General features: G+C 41.3%; 1 protein-coding gene across 1 annotated transcript in view; it reads left to right on the forward strand.

The window, feature by feature from the left end:
• Positions 1-775: 775 nt before the first annotated feature.
• The window catches only part of foxo6b (forkhead box O6 b), a 31,710-nt gene continuing 14,864 nt past the window's right edge, over positions 776-17,621 (forward strand). Inside the window, exon 1 of the mRNA XM_027164931.2 lies at positions 776-1,978. Coding sequence (XP_027020732.2) covers positions 1,385-1,978 — 594 coding nt within the window. The 5' untranslated portion in view covers positions 776-1,384. The remainder of the gene's footprint in view (positions 1,979-17,621) is intronic.

Below are 17,621 nucleotides of genomic sequence, written 5' to 3' on the forward strand. Positions count from 1 at the left end.
CATCAATCACTCTCAGAGGGTCGGCGCTAGTTGGAGATGGAGCATAGAGGGGTGTCTTATTCGGGTCCGGCGGAATCTCTCTGTGCCAAATCTGTCACTTTATCAGCGCCTTACACGCGGCTACTAATGTTAAATGGCACGTTTGCACCGTCCCCACCCACTCGCGCTCGTACATAGGACACAAATATCTCGCCAAAAAGCCACCACCATCCAAATATGCCACTTTCCTGCCTCGTTTTCCCCTCTGCGGATTTAAACGCATTTGGCAGACAGATCTGGCGCTGAAACGATCTCACGTGGCCACTGATTCTCTTTCCCTCTTCTCCATATCTACCCCTAATAATTGTCAAGGTCCAAATGTTGCCATAAGAACTGGCAGGAACATCAGATGCAGTGAAAAAGGTGCGCCGCGGCGTTAACACTCGTGTCACATCTGAACCTGTCAGTGCAACAGGTGTCACGCGCTCCTACAATAAAAGGGGCTTAATGTGTATTTTTATATTCAGAAAATCTATTTGTAATCCTTGGCTGCTGTACAGATTGTAACTGGTGTTCAATCAGAGCATTTTGTTATTTTATTACATATAATACATGGATTTATACACAGGCCTTCGTCTAATGATTTATATGCACATATAAGCGTATAAATGCATGCACGTGTTTTTTTTATTTATTTGTGCACAATAATGCCTAACCAAAAAGCAGAGAACATTAAATGATCACTGTCTCCCTGGATAAAGCTGGCCCAGAGGGAAAGATTCGTGTCCATTAGTCGGATAAATAACGCGCAATTTAGACATGGATCCGAACAGACATACGCACGTGGGCACAAAGATCATGTGCGCGCGCAAATCCGTAACAGAGCTCGTTTTGCGTTTCTGCATTTCGTTTATTAACGATTCTAGTGATGTGCAGGGTAAAGGCGGTAGTTGCGCGCGCGCTGTCAGTCGTTGGGTGAGTGCTTGCGTGTGAATCCGGTTACAAATCTAAAGGGGGAAAAAGACACCAGAAACCAGACAGAGCTTCGATTGATTTTCGCTTTCTCTCTCTCTTTCTCTCTGTGTCTCAGTTTTTTCCCCTTTGAAGCTCGATAAGATAAAAATTGACGAGCTCGTGGGGCGTCTTTTCAAGGAGTCTGTCAGAACAATCAACTGTTGCTGCGCACAAGCGATTTGAAATTTCACAGGCTTTCTCATGTGGCTTTGAATTTGGCACGGCGCGGCGATGGGCGTGTGATTCCAGCGCGCCAGTGAATTGTTCAGTAACATGGAAGAAAGACTGTTGCTAACAACGATGCGTTGGCTACACTCGCGTGCTCGCTTTTGATATTGCAGACGTCTTACACAATGAGCGCGCGCTCCGCGGCTCGCCGCGCGTTTGGTTCATGCTTATTGCTTATTTGGATCCGACCGTGAGAGACGATCGAGCGGACAGTAATAAGACAGACTCGACGTTTCAAGATCGTGGTTGGATTTACGATTGGGTTGATTTTGACCTTGGCAGTGTTAAAGAGAACAAAACCGCCCAGATGCTGATGATGGAGAACGGCGGGATGGACGCGCATCAGGTTGAACGTGACGGGGATTACGGCCGTGCGCGCTCATGCACCTGGCCACAGCTGCCGCGTCCGGAAGAGGAGCTCCGTGTTCCGCCAGTAAAAGTGGAGCCCTTTGACGTGCCCGCGTGTCGCGCCGAGAGAAACGGCGGCGGAGCACCGGCAGAGCTGAAGCACCCCACCGGAGCACCGGTACCCCTCGCGGCCGCCGCCGCTGCGCTGGACGCGGCCGGCCAGCTGCGCAAATCCAAATCGTCGCGGCGGAACGCGTGGGGCAACCAGTCATACGCCGACCTCATCACCCGCGCCATCGAGAGCACGCCCGACAAGCGCCTCACGCTCTCCCAAATCTACGACTGGATGGTGCGCTTCGTGCCATATTTCAAGGATAAAGGGGACAGCAATAGCTCTGCCGGCTGGAAGGTATGCTTGTGCATTGATCATTGGTTTTATTCTCTCGTGCCTGAAGCCGCTGCACGCGTGTTACACAGGTACACAGAGTTCGCGTTCACTGCTATAGTAGTAAAAAAAACCCCATTGTGTCCTCCGGTGACCGCAGCACATTGAACTGATCATTTAAAATGATGCCTCGTATCATGACGCATAAGAGCGCGATGAATGGTGAGCAGTGGGACGTGGGGGTGGAGAGGGTTCACTGGGTTCGTAGTGCTGGGCTCGCGTTTAGAGAAAAACCCATCCACCCAGATTCGTGCGAATGTGAAGCTCCGTGACGCATTTGAGCTGATTAGATTGTAGTGATGTGTAGTGTATGTGAGCCTGGGGTTGACGAGTCTAAAGATCTCTGGGGAGTCAATCCGGCCAGAGGGAACTACAGGCTGCACACGTAATGCACCTTCACGTTTAACCAACAGCAATAAAGAGTTAAAGAAATAGAGGTGCATCATATTAGAGGGCATTGAACAATCACACGATGAGCCAACTGCAACCGTAAAAGTAAACCACAATATACTTGGCGACAGATTAATGCAAATGATGTCACATTGAGACGGTTAACCGGTTTATTTCCTTCAAAGTGGCCTATGACTTACTTTCATAAGAATCTAATTAGGTTTTTTTTGGTTTTCTCGTTGTGGCCATCTGAGTGCTCATGCTTTATAATGCAGCACATAAGGGATTTTTCTCGCTGGTGCTTTTATTTTTTCTGTCTCACTCACTAAAAAGAGATTTGATTGCCTTTTTCTTCACATTTGATATTATAATGTTGCCAAGGAGTGGTCCAGAACATAATTTTGGAACTGTACTGAATTTTTGTGAATGATTTGTCTCATTTTGGCAGAACACTGAGAAAGTCACAACACACAGACACACACAGACACACACAGACACACACACACACACACACACACACACACACACACACACACACACACACACACACACACACACACACACAGAGAGAGAGAGAGCTATGTGACTAGTTTGGAAACATCAACTTGAAAATAAGACATGAGAGAGAAAGAAGTTCTGCAGACTATTCAAAATTATTTACACATGCAGACCTTTAGGCTGTGTGGGTTTTTATAGGGTGTTCACTTGAGCCTGGTTGTTTATTAGACTCTTGTTAAATATGGAATGTTGTTAGTACCTGAACAGGGTAAATAATAGCAATTTTATTGTAGCCTATATGATTTGAGAGCATGTAAAAGGCTATTAAATAATACTGCCTACAAAGCACTAGACTCACTTCAGTAATGGATACACAAAAAACTCAAACTGTCTGGATATCATATGCATGATGTTCAGCCCTGTATGCCTCCTTGGTTCTGTATTGGTATTTGCTACATCTCCGACATCCACCATGAATGACTGTTAGTGTTTACAATTATTTTACCATCTGAATGTAAGATCATTCGATAGAATTTTACCTACAACAAAATTGCTTTCAGATGTAGATCTCCCCAATCCAAAGCTAGCTTATACTAATCGTAAGATCATACAGTCAAAACTAGATTTAAATCTGGCCTAATTCCTCGGGATGTGTTTGTTTTGCCCCGGGATCTACAGCTGGGTGTCACTCATATGCTCCCATTGGACTTTGCAGCAGGGTGCAAGCTTTGATTTGTCAGAGAAGTGTGATAAGGGTGAAAAACAACTTGATTCAATCAAAATAATGTTGTGGAAAACAGGCTCACATGCTCGCACGTGTTGGCCTCTGAACAGTTGGCATCAGCTTTTAATGCACTTTTAATTCTGACACATGCACACACACTCACTCAAACACACAAGCACACTGTTTTTTTTCTATTATACACACAAACACATAATCACTCGCTCACACACAAATACGTTCAGACACAAATAAACACTTGTGAAGTTAAATGGGGGGTAAAGTAAAAGCAGATTATGAGATCTGGGTGTTATTAAAGCAGAGTCTGTGTGTGTGTGTGTGTGTGTGTGTGTGTGTGTGTGTGTGTGTGTCAGTGTTCACGTATGAAGTGTTTAGTAACAAACATATCTACAAGAAGTATTTGGGGAGTTTTTCTTTTCTTTTCTTTTCTTTTCCATTCTTCTTTTTGAAGGCTCTACTACAATTGGTGCTTATTTTTCAGGAAAAATCAGTTTGTCAAAGCAACAATGTGAGAAACCAGAATCGTGATTTCAGTTACAGGTGCTGCTGTCTGAAGTACTGAAGTAGATGTGTGTGTGTGGGACTGTTTTATCTGTTGAAATTCTGAACAATTCCTCCAGTTCTTATGGTTATTTTTTGTTTTGTAATCTGTCTATTCAGTTAAAAGAAAGCCTTTTCAATGACATAGACCCTGTTAACGCATTTTACAATTACACTACCGTTTTATTCCGCCTGCTAATAGACATCGACTTATCAGACTTTTTAATCAGAATAAACAAATGCATTATTTTATTGCTGCAAATCTGATATTAAATGAGTCAGGACACTGTTGGATTTCGGTGTGAGATGTTTATACCTCTGTTGTTAACCTTGCACAGAAGATTAGTGGTTAAAGATAATAGTTTGACATCTTAAGCACTTATGAACAAGCACTTGAGATGTCCGAGAGAGCAAAAATGGATTTGATATCAGCATTTACGTTGAAGATATAAACATTTCGACTTTTTTTAATGAAAATATTTGCCCCCAGTAAGTTAGTTAAAAACAGAAACACATGCGAAAAATTTTCTTAACGCCCTGAGTGTCTACTTTCATATGAGCCATTAATCACCATTGTGGATTGTGACATGTCAAAGAAATTTGATGCTGAACGTGAGCAACCCTAAAACGGATGCAAATTTCATTTTTTTGGTGGAGAACATTAAAGTGTCACATGTCCAGTACAGTCCTAGATTAATCAGCATGGCCTTTCTTTGTCAATCTTGAGAGTAAAATCTGCTATAGTGAAGTATAGGTGGTACAGGGAGAGGTTTCAGAGGTGAAAGAATTGAAAGAAGAAGCAGAATATCACTGAGTTTGTGTTGTAGATATGAAAGAACATTCTTTTTTTAATCAGTAGGAATTAGTAGAATGATCCATAAGGAATGTGTATAGAAGCTGGGAAGCCCCTTGCCCTGAAATGAGAGTACAGCGTAACGTTGTATCTTGCAGGATACAGTATTCACACAATGAAAGGGCGGACTGTTTTTATTAAAGGTGACACAGTGTTGCAGCTGGTAACATTGCCGCCTTACAGCTCCAGGGTGCCTGAGCTCAGGTAACTGTCTGTGTCGAGATTTGCATGTTCTCCCTGTGTTTGTGTGGGTTGCCTCTGGGTTCTCTGGTTTTCCTCCCACTGTCCAAAACATGCAGGTAGGTGGACTGACTACAATAAATTGCCTGTAGGTATGAATGCGTGTGTGTTTGTGCACGGCTCCCTGTGACGGACCGGCGTCCCATCCTGTGTGATTTCTCCCACTTTACCCACAGTGTTCCTGGGATAGGCTCCGGATCCACTGCGACCCTAACTGAGATAAAGTAATTACCCAAGTGGAATAAATGGAGTAAAAGAGAATAAAAATAAGAATTAAAGAATTTTGGAAGTAACACTGGAAGATATCAAATGTGGAGTGAGTAATAGCATGTAAAGAATTTGTGATAAAGTATGTGAGGCATTCTTCTATGACGGAGGAATTCATTCTCAAGCAGGGCGGCTCTGATTTGCCTGCCTGTGCCAGTGGTGCAGCTCTGTCCCAGGCAGCGTTGCTAACACGTCCAGAAAGCCCATGAAAAGCTCAAATGGCTTCAGAAAACACCACTGGCATTGTCCTGACAAAGGCAGAGCAGAAGGACAGAGAGCTTGGTGGGCTGGCTTGGCACAGACGCTTCATCAAAGCCCAGACAGTTTGAGAGTGAAATCTATGCTCTGGCCTTTGGCAAAGCTCGGCTTGTGCTTTGGAGTCAGTGAGAGAAAGATTATGTGGAATGAATTGAGAATAGGCAAGTCGGTTACAGATGGTTTAATATCTGGACTCTTTAGAGCCAGAGTAATGGATGCTAATGGTACAGTATTGTACATCTGTGAACCTTTATTTCATGCCGTTTAAGATAAAAGAACGACGAGAGCCCTACAGAAGACAGGATATCTTTAAACTTAAAACAGCAACTAACATTTGTCATTTAAATCATTTTTGAAGTATACTTTATTACTATCAAGGTGTTACAGTGGCACAGCTTGTGTTCTCCCCATGTCTGTGTGGGTTTCCTCCTGTGTTACCGGTTTCGTCAAACCTCCCGGAAACATGCCAGTAGGTGGACTGACTAATCCAAATTCCTCCAAAGTTGTGCAAGAGTGTCTGGATGCTGCCCTGAAAGCGACTGGCATCACCTCTATGTCATATTTCACCTTGTATCCAGTATTCCCAGGATAAGAACCTCAACCCTGACCAGGATAAACTAGTTACTAATTAAGTCAATACCCTTATTTACATAAGAAATGAGTCTAAACTCACAGTATTGTCCATGTTTACAGCAAGAGCAAACAGCAAAGGCAGAAACCATTTCTTCCAGACATTTTTGGACTTAAACTTTAAATAGTGGAAAGATGTTTGGTTGTGTTGCAAGCCTGAGGGCTGCAGGTGCGCTCAAGTTCTTCGCATGGTCCCATTAAACCGGTGTGAAGAAACAATAGCAGTACTTTCTCTCCCTTGTGGCTGTGATGTGCAAAAATTACATGGAATTTTCTAGATTTGTCAGCAAGTTCATTTCAAAAGGAAAGATACTCATACCAGTTTGCAGGACATTGCTTGCTTCAGTGCTTTGAATATAGTTTTTAGATACATGTAGGCCATGTATTGTTATCTCACTGTGTGTGAGTGTGTGTTGTGTGTGTGTGTGTTTGACGGGACTGCATGTCCAAGGGATGCGGCTCTAGTTAATAATTCAGACAAAGCTCATTATCATGGCAGTGCAGATCTCACTCTGATTCCACTTTAATTACAGCTGCAATGCTTCAATCTTTCACACGGTCCGTCCTTTCGGCAGCACAGAGACACAATTCTGTGGGTTCTTTTAGTACAAATTTCTGTGCTTAGGTACTATTTGATATGTTAATTGTACAATACCATACTATTGTTTCATAGATACTGACTCGTGTGGATATTCGTGAGAGTAAATGTATTCAGAGTCGTAACCAGGGGAAAAAAATGGCCCACTTCATAATTAATACACTTCATTGCGTTTCACATCAACTCTAATATTTTACTACCTAGCATTCGTACATGAACTGTTCAGCCTCAAGTTATTGTTTTTACTGAGGTAAAAAAAAAATTGTTTACAATTTTAGTTCTCATTAAAAATACAATGTATCCTCATGTACATCAGCAAACATTACCGCAACTAGCATGCTGATTTGTCTAGCAACATTACGGGTGGTTTGTCCTCATCAGTGCTCATATTATTATACCATAATTCAAACATTTACAGCTATCTACCTAGCTATTTCTCAAAATGAGGTTAAAGTCTTGCTGCAGATTGTTTTGTTAGAGCTAAACAAAATGGCTGATTAAGTCTATGAGCAAAACCTGGTGTCTGCACAGCTGCTCTGAGGCCTGTTTGGATCCAATCATTTTTGATTGGTCAGTCATTTTTTCCTCTCAAAGTAGGCTATATTCTGCCACTGCATTACTAGGAAGTTGCAGACAATTTCCATTTTGAATCTGACAGCTGGAGAGCGCACCATAGGTGGTAAAAAAACAAAACATTCCCCAAACTACTGAGGTCCGGACCTTGGTGTTTTCATAGCTAATCACGGCCATGCGTGCACTTATATTGTTATTTTACACTGGCGCATGTTTGCCAGTAACCAGAGTTGTGATTTACAGTACCTAAACCACAGACTCCAAACTGCTTAGAGGCTTTATTGCAAAGCACTTGACAGCGCTCAACTTTTAAGCCCAAATTTTATGTAAAACCATCATTTTTTTTTTTTTTTGCTTTGATTTCGGGAGCATTGAGAGAAAAAAAAACCCAGTTCAGATCTGTAAATCAGAAACTACTTATCATGAGTAATACTACAGAGCTACAAATGATTTTCTATACATAGTATAATGCAACAAGTCAAAAAACAAATGTACAGGATAGAAAATGGAATATAATTGTTTCAAAAGAATCACTATAGCCAGGTTTTTAGCTTTACTACTGGACAGGAGCACATGAATGAAAAAAAGCAATTAAAACAAATGAATGCTCAACAATGAAGGAAATGGAAGGACACGAAAAGCAAAGAATAGTGATTAAACTGGAGCTGGAGAAAGATTAGGAGGAACGGAGATAAACAATCTTGAATAAAAGTTCATCTCTGGTCAAATGGAAATAGATGAGTAGGTTTTGGTTCTGAGCCAAAACCATGATGCCATCAATCTTCCCATAGTCTTTTGGACTCCTAGATGCAAAACAGCCCCAAACTTTCAATGATCCAGCAGGTATGAGGTGCTTTTCCTGGCATTTCCTGGTTTGCAGAGACAAAACTTTGGTTTTAACCAAACACAACGCATAACCTCAAATCACACTGCACAGTTTCTTCTTAGTTTGATTTTAGGGTTCAGTGACTTCATCTCCCAGCTCTGAGACTACATGACGAGTGCTTGTGTACTGCTAACGGTCACATTAGAAATACAAATTTCTTAGGCTCTGAGAGTACTCAGAGGTGCCAATATTTTCAAGCAAGTTTGATATGCGTGCAACTGAATCATGTAGCACGAGCTTCTCTGAATCAAACAATGAGAATCAGGGAGGAAATCAAATTCATGCGTGCCATGCGCAGCAGATCCCAGATTCCAGTTTGTCATCTGTGTACATGTGAGACGATGAGGACAAAATTATTGTGTGTAATAATCAAATGGTCAAATATCAAAACTAAAAGAAAAAAAATGTAAAAAAGTAATCAAAAAAGAAGTTATTTTTGCATGACAGGCTTATTGCCAACCAAACTAAGCTTTCCTCTACATTTTCTGTTGTTTTTTTTCTTTCTAGTTTTTATACAAAAATACTGAGAAAGACACACGATAGAAAGCTTTTGTGTTTATTTTCATGAGAGAGTGGGATTTAGGGATCAGGCATCCTTCAGTGGGGATCTCTCCGGGTGAAAGATTGTGTTGTTGTTTGTCAGCCTTATTTGTGTGAGATCATGTACAAAACAACAGATCACAAGTGATTAAGGTTGTGTAGTGTGGAAGGGTTAGTGTTTGTGGAAGGGTTTGTGGAAGGGTTAGTGTTTGTGGAAGTGTTTGTGTTTGTGGAAGGGTTTGTGTTTGTGGAAGTGTTTGTGGAAGGGTTAGTGTTTGTGGAAGGGTTTGTGTTTGTGGAAGTGTTTGTGGAAGGGTTAGTGTTTGTGGAAGTGTTTGTGGAAGGGTTAGTGTTTGTGGAAGTGTTTGTGGAAGGGTTTGTGTTTGTGGAAGTGTTTGTGGAAGTGTTTGTGGAAGGGTTAGTGTTTGTGGAAGGGTTAGTGTTTGTGGAAGGGTTTGTGGAAGGGTTAGTGTTTGTGGAAGTGTTTGTGGAAGGGTTTGTGTTTGTGGAAGTGTTTGTGGAAGGGTTTGTGTTTGTGGAAGTGTTTGTGGAAGTGTTTGTGTTTGTGGAAGTGTTTGTGGAAGGGTTTGTGTTTGTGGAAGTGTTTGTGGAAGTGTTTGTGTTTGTGGAAGTGTTTGTGGAAGTGTTTGTGGAAGGGTTAGTGTTTGTGGAAGGGTTAGTGTTTGTGGAAGGGTTTGTGGAAGGGTTTGTGGAAGGGTTAGTGCTTGTGGAAGGGTTAGTGTTTGTGGAAGGGTTTGTGGAAGGGTTAGTGTTTGTGGAAGGGTTTGTGGAAGGGTTAGTGCTTGTGGAAGGGTTAGTGTTTGTGGAAGGGTTTGTGGAAGGGTTAGTGTTTGTGGAAGGGTTTGTGGAAGGGTTAGTGTTTGTGGAAGGGTTAGTGTTTGTGGAAGGGTTTGTAGAAGGGTTAGTGTTTGTGGAAGGGTTAGTGTTTGTGGAAGGGTTAGTGTTTGTGGAAGTGTTTGTGGAAGGGTTAGTGTTAGAGATCTAATGTGCACTCAGCTTTACTTGCTGTTATGGAGGAGGTCAGATAAACACTTGACACAAATCTGATACTTTGACTTCCTCAATAACCTTCTCACTCTTTCTGGATATCCATTATTACTATCACGGGCTTATCATCCACGTTCATTTATTTTTTTTGTGTTGAAAACTCTTAACAGTGATTTTATATGTTTGTATTTATACTCCAATGGAAACATGTCTTGGTAAAAGACTTCAAACATTTAACAATTTCTTTCAGTTTCTTCCCAATCGATTGATTGAAAAAATCAGTGAAAATCCACCAAAAATGATGGTTGATCATACCTTTGTTAGTTAAAAGTGATCACTTACAGATCTGTTATGTTGGTATTATGAGGTACTTACATTTTTAATCAGAAATTCATGAGGCTTTCTCCCATTGGACAAGCAGAGACGGATGAGCCGTAATCAGCGACAGGAGAACGGCAGTGATTAATGCGGCCTCTGCGGACTGTGTAGCGGAGCTCATGATACCCTCCAGTGTCCCAGTTTGATTCCTCTGCTTCGAGATATACAGCCTCGGTATTGCCTTGTAAAAGAGAAGAATTACAGCACATGCTTTGATGTTGTTAGTGGTTTGAGATGTAGCCATGCAGTTATACAATCTTCCTCATCTTCAGTGTTTATGTTGTACTCTTTGTGTACTAGATGTATGGCCTTTGCTTGGTGCTTTGTCCTGATCTGTTACAACGTTGCTTTAATAACACAAGCAAGATGTTTTCACACATTTCGGTCAGATGCAAGCACAAGAGCTGTGACATGTTGCACATCAAATATTTGACTTCATAAGCCATGTATGCATGCATGCATGCTCTATGAGTATATAAAACCAAACCTATAGCTAAGGTGTAGATTATACACGTGGCCATGTGTATGGGAATGCAGACATGTTTGAGGTACGGTAAGATGTAGGTTATGAAGCAGGCAGACTTGGGGTATAACATGGCAACTGAGTGTGGAGGATTTGCATGTCAGTTTGATGAAAATAGGTCATGATGCAGGCCACGCTGCATTTAGTATGCTGCCCATGTGTCTATTGACTTCCCGAGACCACACATAGCCTTGGATGAACCCTATTCTCCTCTCTCCCTGTCTGTCTGTCTCTCCCTCGCTCTCTCACGCACTGTGTAATTCAACATTTCATCTTCTGAGGCTGTCTTTTTTAATCTAAGCGTTTGCATGATAGCTTTGATGCAAGACACTGCATGATTCTCTCTCTCTCTCTCTCTCTCTCTCTCTCTCTCTCTCTCTCTCTCTCTCTCTCTCTCTCTCTCATTTTAAACTGGTCGTACCGTTGCCACTATTGATTTGTTGCTTTTCCCCTAAATTTCGGCGGCATCAGGTCTGGGATTTCATTAAGGATCTTTATTCTCTTTGATGATCTGCCACTAGATTACTGTGTTTGTAGCCGCATCGACGTGCGTGGTAAATCCTGCATGCTAACATTGCGGTAATAGGCGTAGTAATGAAAATAAAAGATTAAACAGTTTATCCATCAAGAACTTCTTAAGAATATTTATCAAGAAATATGAGTCAGGAAATGAAATAAAGATGGATAAAAGGAAGTAAAAAATAAGTTACTTTGGTGGAACCCAAAACAACAGCACCATCTGTGTATATGAGCAAGAGGCTTGGGCTGATTTCTTTCTGTCTCAGACTGTGGATTCATTATTGTTTTGAATAAAACACCCCTTCGAACGTGAATGTGGATTAATTCCTCAGCAATTTTTTTTCCCCTCCAAAATGCCTTTGGAGGACATACTAGACATTACACAAAGGGAGAAATGAAACAACGGTACGTTTTGTGTCCTTGGTTTTGAATAAAACAGCTGGCTAATATCAAGTGCAGTTTCTGTTTGCCATTCTTGCTACTTTTTAGAGACAAGGAATGATTAAAGACTTAAAACGTTTGACAAAAAAATTAAAACTGGTGCTGCTTCTTATTCAAAGAACTTTTTTTCCTGTGAATATGTGTGTGATTGAATACAAATACATTATTCAGAATGAACAAATAAACAGACACAATACAGAACAGGAGGCATTATTCTGTTTTTGTAATTAAAGTTTGCCAGGAAGTTCCCCAGGCATCTGTTTGAGGCTAAAGGTGTGCACTGGGCCTAGGAACGCGAGGATTTTTACTTTCTTGTGTGTGGACATGAGCGAGCATCAGATATGAAGCGTGTCAAAAAATACCCTACGCATGTGGCACTGCATGATGCATTCACATTATTTCTTAAACTATGATTAGTAACTGCCTGGTCAGGGTCACAAAGGTCTAAATTCAACTATTCTTGCTCCGTCTTGAGTTGAGGCCAGTTATGAACTTGAGTGATGTAGCTGAGGTCAAGGAACTGCCAGAGCCAGAGCCAGAATTCACACACCATGCTGAATGTAAGTTTTTGTAACTACAGGTTTTCAGGGTTTCTAAAGAAAAAGGTTTCTATGTTAGTTGAAGAAAATACAGCTACAGGTAGCTGTATTACAAAAATAACAGTATATATACATAACATAACAGCTTTAAAGTCTTATAAAATGAGACACAACATGAGATCCTAACAGAGCTTTAGATTCAACTCTAATGGTTTTAGCTCTAATAGAAGCTAGTCATGTTGGGCTTTTGATTCAATATAGTGCCCAAGGATCACTACATATAATGAGATATACAGTACATGCAAACATTTCTTTTTGAAATAATGATACACTGTAGTTTCAATAATGCATTTATATGGGTAATGAATTTAAACCTGTAGCTTGTGCACAGGAGAAAGTAGTGGAATTTTCCACGAGTAATAAGTGGGAAAAGTGAAATGTGTGGAAAAAAATGTAGAATGTTAGAGCATGGAGAGCTGGTCAGAGCGAGGTGTGGTCCCAGTGTGAGGCTAAGCTTAGTATACAGCTCTGTCTGTGCCCTGGATTAGAGCCTGTCTGTCTGTAGCTTAGCTGAGTGATGCCTACTGACAGCACCATTATATTCATACAGACTTTTGCTGACACACACATTAACACATTGCACATGGACATCTAGAAAGTCAGTTCCTGGTGCTGCGTATACACACACACACACACACACACACACACACACACACACACACACACACACACACACACACACACACACACACACACACACACACACACACACACGTACGTTAACTTCTTAGATTCAAGTTACTGTTTTTACTGAGGTAAAAAAAAAATTCTCTCTCTCTCTCTCTCTCTCTCTCTCTCTCTCTCTCTCTCTCTCTCTCTCTCTCTCTCTCTCTCTCTCTCTCTCTTCTTAACACACCTTAGATACAGCTTTATTCTCATGCCGGTCATCCTGTATGCTTTTCAGTTGTACTTCTATAAGAAAGAGTCTCAGTTTTCAGTGTGTATTCTAATTACAACACTGCCATACACTGGAAACACAGAAATACCTCTCTCTCATGCACATACACACATACATATACATATAACTCCCGGAAAGTAGACCCCACCACCCCCACCCCCCTTACTGGTGCCTGACTCGCATCTATGACATTCGAAATAAGGTTGGCTGTCAGCCGCTGCTGCTGTTCTTCTACATCTTCATATATCTCTACAGCACACACAATAAGACCTGACACACAGCTGCCTCGCTCTTTACTCTCTGGGTTAGTGGATGTTTGCCTCTTTTTCTAGGTCATGATGACGATGAGTTATCAAAAAGTTCTTCCCAAATAGTCGATAGAGTCACTCTGTACATTTATGAACCCTTTAGTTTAGAAAGGATGAAGAGTGAAATAAAATGCTCCAACATGGATCATTAATTGCCTGACAAAAAAAAAAAAAAGGTTTCATTCATCTCCAGTAACTGCTTGATGGATCTTGATGGATCATTCAACTCCTAGGGGCAGTTTAGAGAGAATTAACATACTGGTAAGTCTTTGGAAGATTAGGGGCAAACTGGAGATACTGGAATAAACCCAGATGGGCCCAGGAACAACATGGAGAGAAACGCTATGCAGACAGAAACCTGAGTTAAGGCTCGGACCGGAGACCTTGGAACTGTGAGGTGGCAAAAAGGTAGAAAAAAAAGGGATTACAGTCTAATGACATTTTAGGTTTTGTGTATGATATTTCTTAAATTTTCATTTATACTATTTTATATACCGTATGTATATCAATAGTACTGAAAACAACTGGCTTTCCTGAGCTGAAATATGTTTCTCTTTAGATGAATCTTAACCACAAGTAAAGTTCTAACATTTCAAAGGCTATGAAAAAGATGGCACCCATCAAGATCACAGCCATCTTGACAGCTGGTATCTGATTACAAACTGAATTAATTGTCTTTTTTTACTGCAGCATATAACCGTCTAACAACTCGATCAAAGCGTGACACTCTGTGTGAAGGAACCACATTGATGTAGTTCAGTTTTAAACATCTTTAGACAGACCGACCGCATTCATCACAACGGGTGGAGAATTCAGCCACGGTGACATCCGACAGGTTTTCTAAGACCACAACACATTTAAGTACTGAACAGAATATTAATATCAGGAGACCATGGAGTGTATTCACAGTGTGGGACTTCAGGGATTATATGCAAGATTTTCTAGATAAACAACTCACTCTCAGGAGAAATCTGTACAAATTCGTACAAAGGCAGGAAATGTGGTTGGAATTCATTTGTCTGCACACATGGAGTCGTGTCGTAAGAAAAAGGTATAAAGGATGAACCTGTATCATAAACCTAACCTTAAACTTTTTACAAGTTTTCAAATTTAAAAGTGTGAAACTACAGTATATTGAGACTGAAAGGACTATGTCTTAGGTCTGTGGTGTGTGTGTGTGTAGGAGTGTGTATGTGTTTGCATATCTATAGAGTGTTACTATGGTGAGGGAGGGGCGTTTGCTTAGATTTGTGAGGATTAGTTTGTAGTTTTTTCTTGTTTTAATGAAGTTCTCTAAAAGTTCTCTCAAAGACTTCACGTTCTACTGAACTTCACCCTCCTCTCATTTAAATGGCCCCTCCCCTCCACACACTGACTCAAACACACACACACACACACACACACACACACACACACACACACACACACACACACACACACACACACACACACACACACACACACACACACACACACACACACACAAGACCCAAACACACATTCCAGCATCTTCATTAGCAATTCATGAGCAGTGTCTCATTAGACACTAAGTTTTAGCAAGGGCCTCTGAAGTGGATGGCTGGAGCAGTTATTAATATTTCATATGTCTCCCATCGAGGAGCTAAAAAACGGAGTCGCCTCACTCGTGCTACAAAGTCACTCGGGCTCTCCTTTTTCTCTGCTTCCTGTCGTTTCTTCCCTCCGCATCTTTTTGTTCAATTTCTCGTTCTCTCTTCTCCATTCCGTCTGCCGTGCTGACCTTAACTCAAACTGACTTAATTGGGCTGTCTTTGTTCCAGAAATGGCGAGCCGTCCGTCTCTTTCTCCGCTAAATGTAGACCAGAGGACAGGATGGAGAAAGGAATGATGGAGAAAGAACTATGTAGAGGAAATAAATGAAGATGATGAGGGAAAGAGTGAGAGAGAAAGACAGGAAAGCAGACAGTGCAATGTAGCGCTGTAAGACAAGGGCCAGTTAAAAAAAAAGACCCCAAATGATCCATCAAACATCAGCACTGTAGAAGGATGTGTGTGTGTTTGTGTGTGTGTGTGTGTGTGTGTGTGTGTGTGTGTGTGGGTGGGTGGGGGTGTATGTCTGGAGTGAATGAGACAGGCAGACAGTGCATTCTACCCCTGAAATACACTCATGCATGAATAAGTCAATAAAGCCAGTGTCTGAGTGTATTTGTATATATAAGTTCACAAGGGTGTGTGTGTGTCTGAATAAGAGCAGATAAACAGGACCGACTCTGCCACTCTTCCCTAAGTCTATAAGAAGGAGAATGAGAAACAGACACACAGGGGGAGAACGGCGCATCCTCTAAACGACCACAATGAATATGGCATAAGCACATAGCGAAGTGTGTGTGTGTGTGTGTGTGTGTGTGTGTGTGTGTGTGTGTGTGTGTGTGTGTGTGTGTGTGTGTGTGTGTGATGGGGAGGGAAACATTTAGACGGTCCATTGTCTCATTCTTATCCCCTCAAGCCTAATTTATCAGCTAAGACAGATTTGTGCAGTATGTGTGTCAGAAGAATTGAAGCAGTGTAGAATGCCACAGAGGAAGAGTAGCACCACAGGATGGAACCAATTCAGAGCTGAAGACTGCAAAAAAATAATAATAAAATAAAAAAAACTTCAAACATTCAGCCTTATTTCTCTCACTTGCTCTCTCTCTCTCTCTCTCTCTCTCTCTCTCTCTCTCTCTCTCTCTCTCTCTCTCTCTCTCTCTTTTTTGCTTCCCCGTCTCTCCTCATTTGACTCCTCACTACAGGTCCCACGTCGTGCCCCTGATCGATACTGTCTCTTCCTCATTTTCCGTCTCTTTCCTTGAGTTTGCTCTCTCTTCTTTCCGTGCATTATTACTACAGAGCGGCCGTGGTGTTGGTTTGTGATGCGCCTCATTGCATCTTCTCATGCTGAAATATCATTGTAATTCTTGTTAGAGGAATCGCACAAGCTGTAATGTATGCACAGTGTCACACATAATGTCACTTCCTGATTGTCAGAGAATTTCTCTGCCTTGGCAGCGGGAAACTAATCTACACACCCTTTGTGTAGTTTCGTCTGCGTCTTCCTTTCTTTGCAATCCCAACAGTGTCTAAACACTTCTTGGTTGCTTGTGTAAGTGATGACTAGTTGTGTTTATCCAGCGTTAAGCTGTGGTACATTTATTTTTATGTCAAAATCTCCAAATTTTCCACAGTGGTAGCCCAATGTTTAAGGTGTTGGACCACTGCTCAGAAGGTTATGAGTTTGAATCCCAGAGCCAACAAACTTAAGTCCCTTAACCCTTAATTGCTCAGCTGTATAAATGAGATAAAAGTCAGCTGCTCTGGATAAGGACGATTGCCACATGCTGTAAATGTAGATACAATATGTTGAGAAGAGCATCACAGCTGGGGTCTGGTGTCTATAACAAAAAGTCATGGCAGCACTCAGTATGAACATGACATCTAAACAGACAGTACGACTTAAGTGTCTCTGGTTTCCTCTCATTTCATCAAAGCTCTAGTGAACTGATCAATCTAAATTGGTCCTATGACCGTGTCCCTACCTCATGCACAGTGTTTCTTGGATAGTCAGCAGAAAGCACCTGTATGCAGGAGTTACCTGAAATTCAGGTCAGAATTTCTGGAATTCCCCTTAATGTATCTCTCTGCTTTAACATTTCTCCAAAGTACCAAAAGAAAGTCCATCAACTAGTATGCAATAAAATATTATAAGCCATAAACAACATTGTTTTGTGTGAAAATGTAAATAATAGCTTCTCTAACACTGTATATCATTATACGACATATTTTTTAATTCTGGAAGCTTTGCCGGAAATCTATACTGTCTAAATATATCTAACTATACTGTAATCATGCTGGTAGATTTACTTACACTTTCTTCATGCTGACTTTAAACTTTTTACTCTG

The sequence above is a fragment of the Tachysurus fulvidraco genome, chromosome 7 (genome assembly GCF_022655615.1).
Source record: "Tachysurus fulvidraco isolate hzauxx_2018 chromosome 7, HZAU_PFXX_2.0, whole genome shotgun sequence".
NCBI classification, from domain to species: domain Eukaryota; kingdom Metazoa; phylum Chordata; class Actinopteri; order Siluriformes; family Bagridae; genus Tachysurus; species Tachysurus fulvidraco.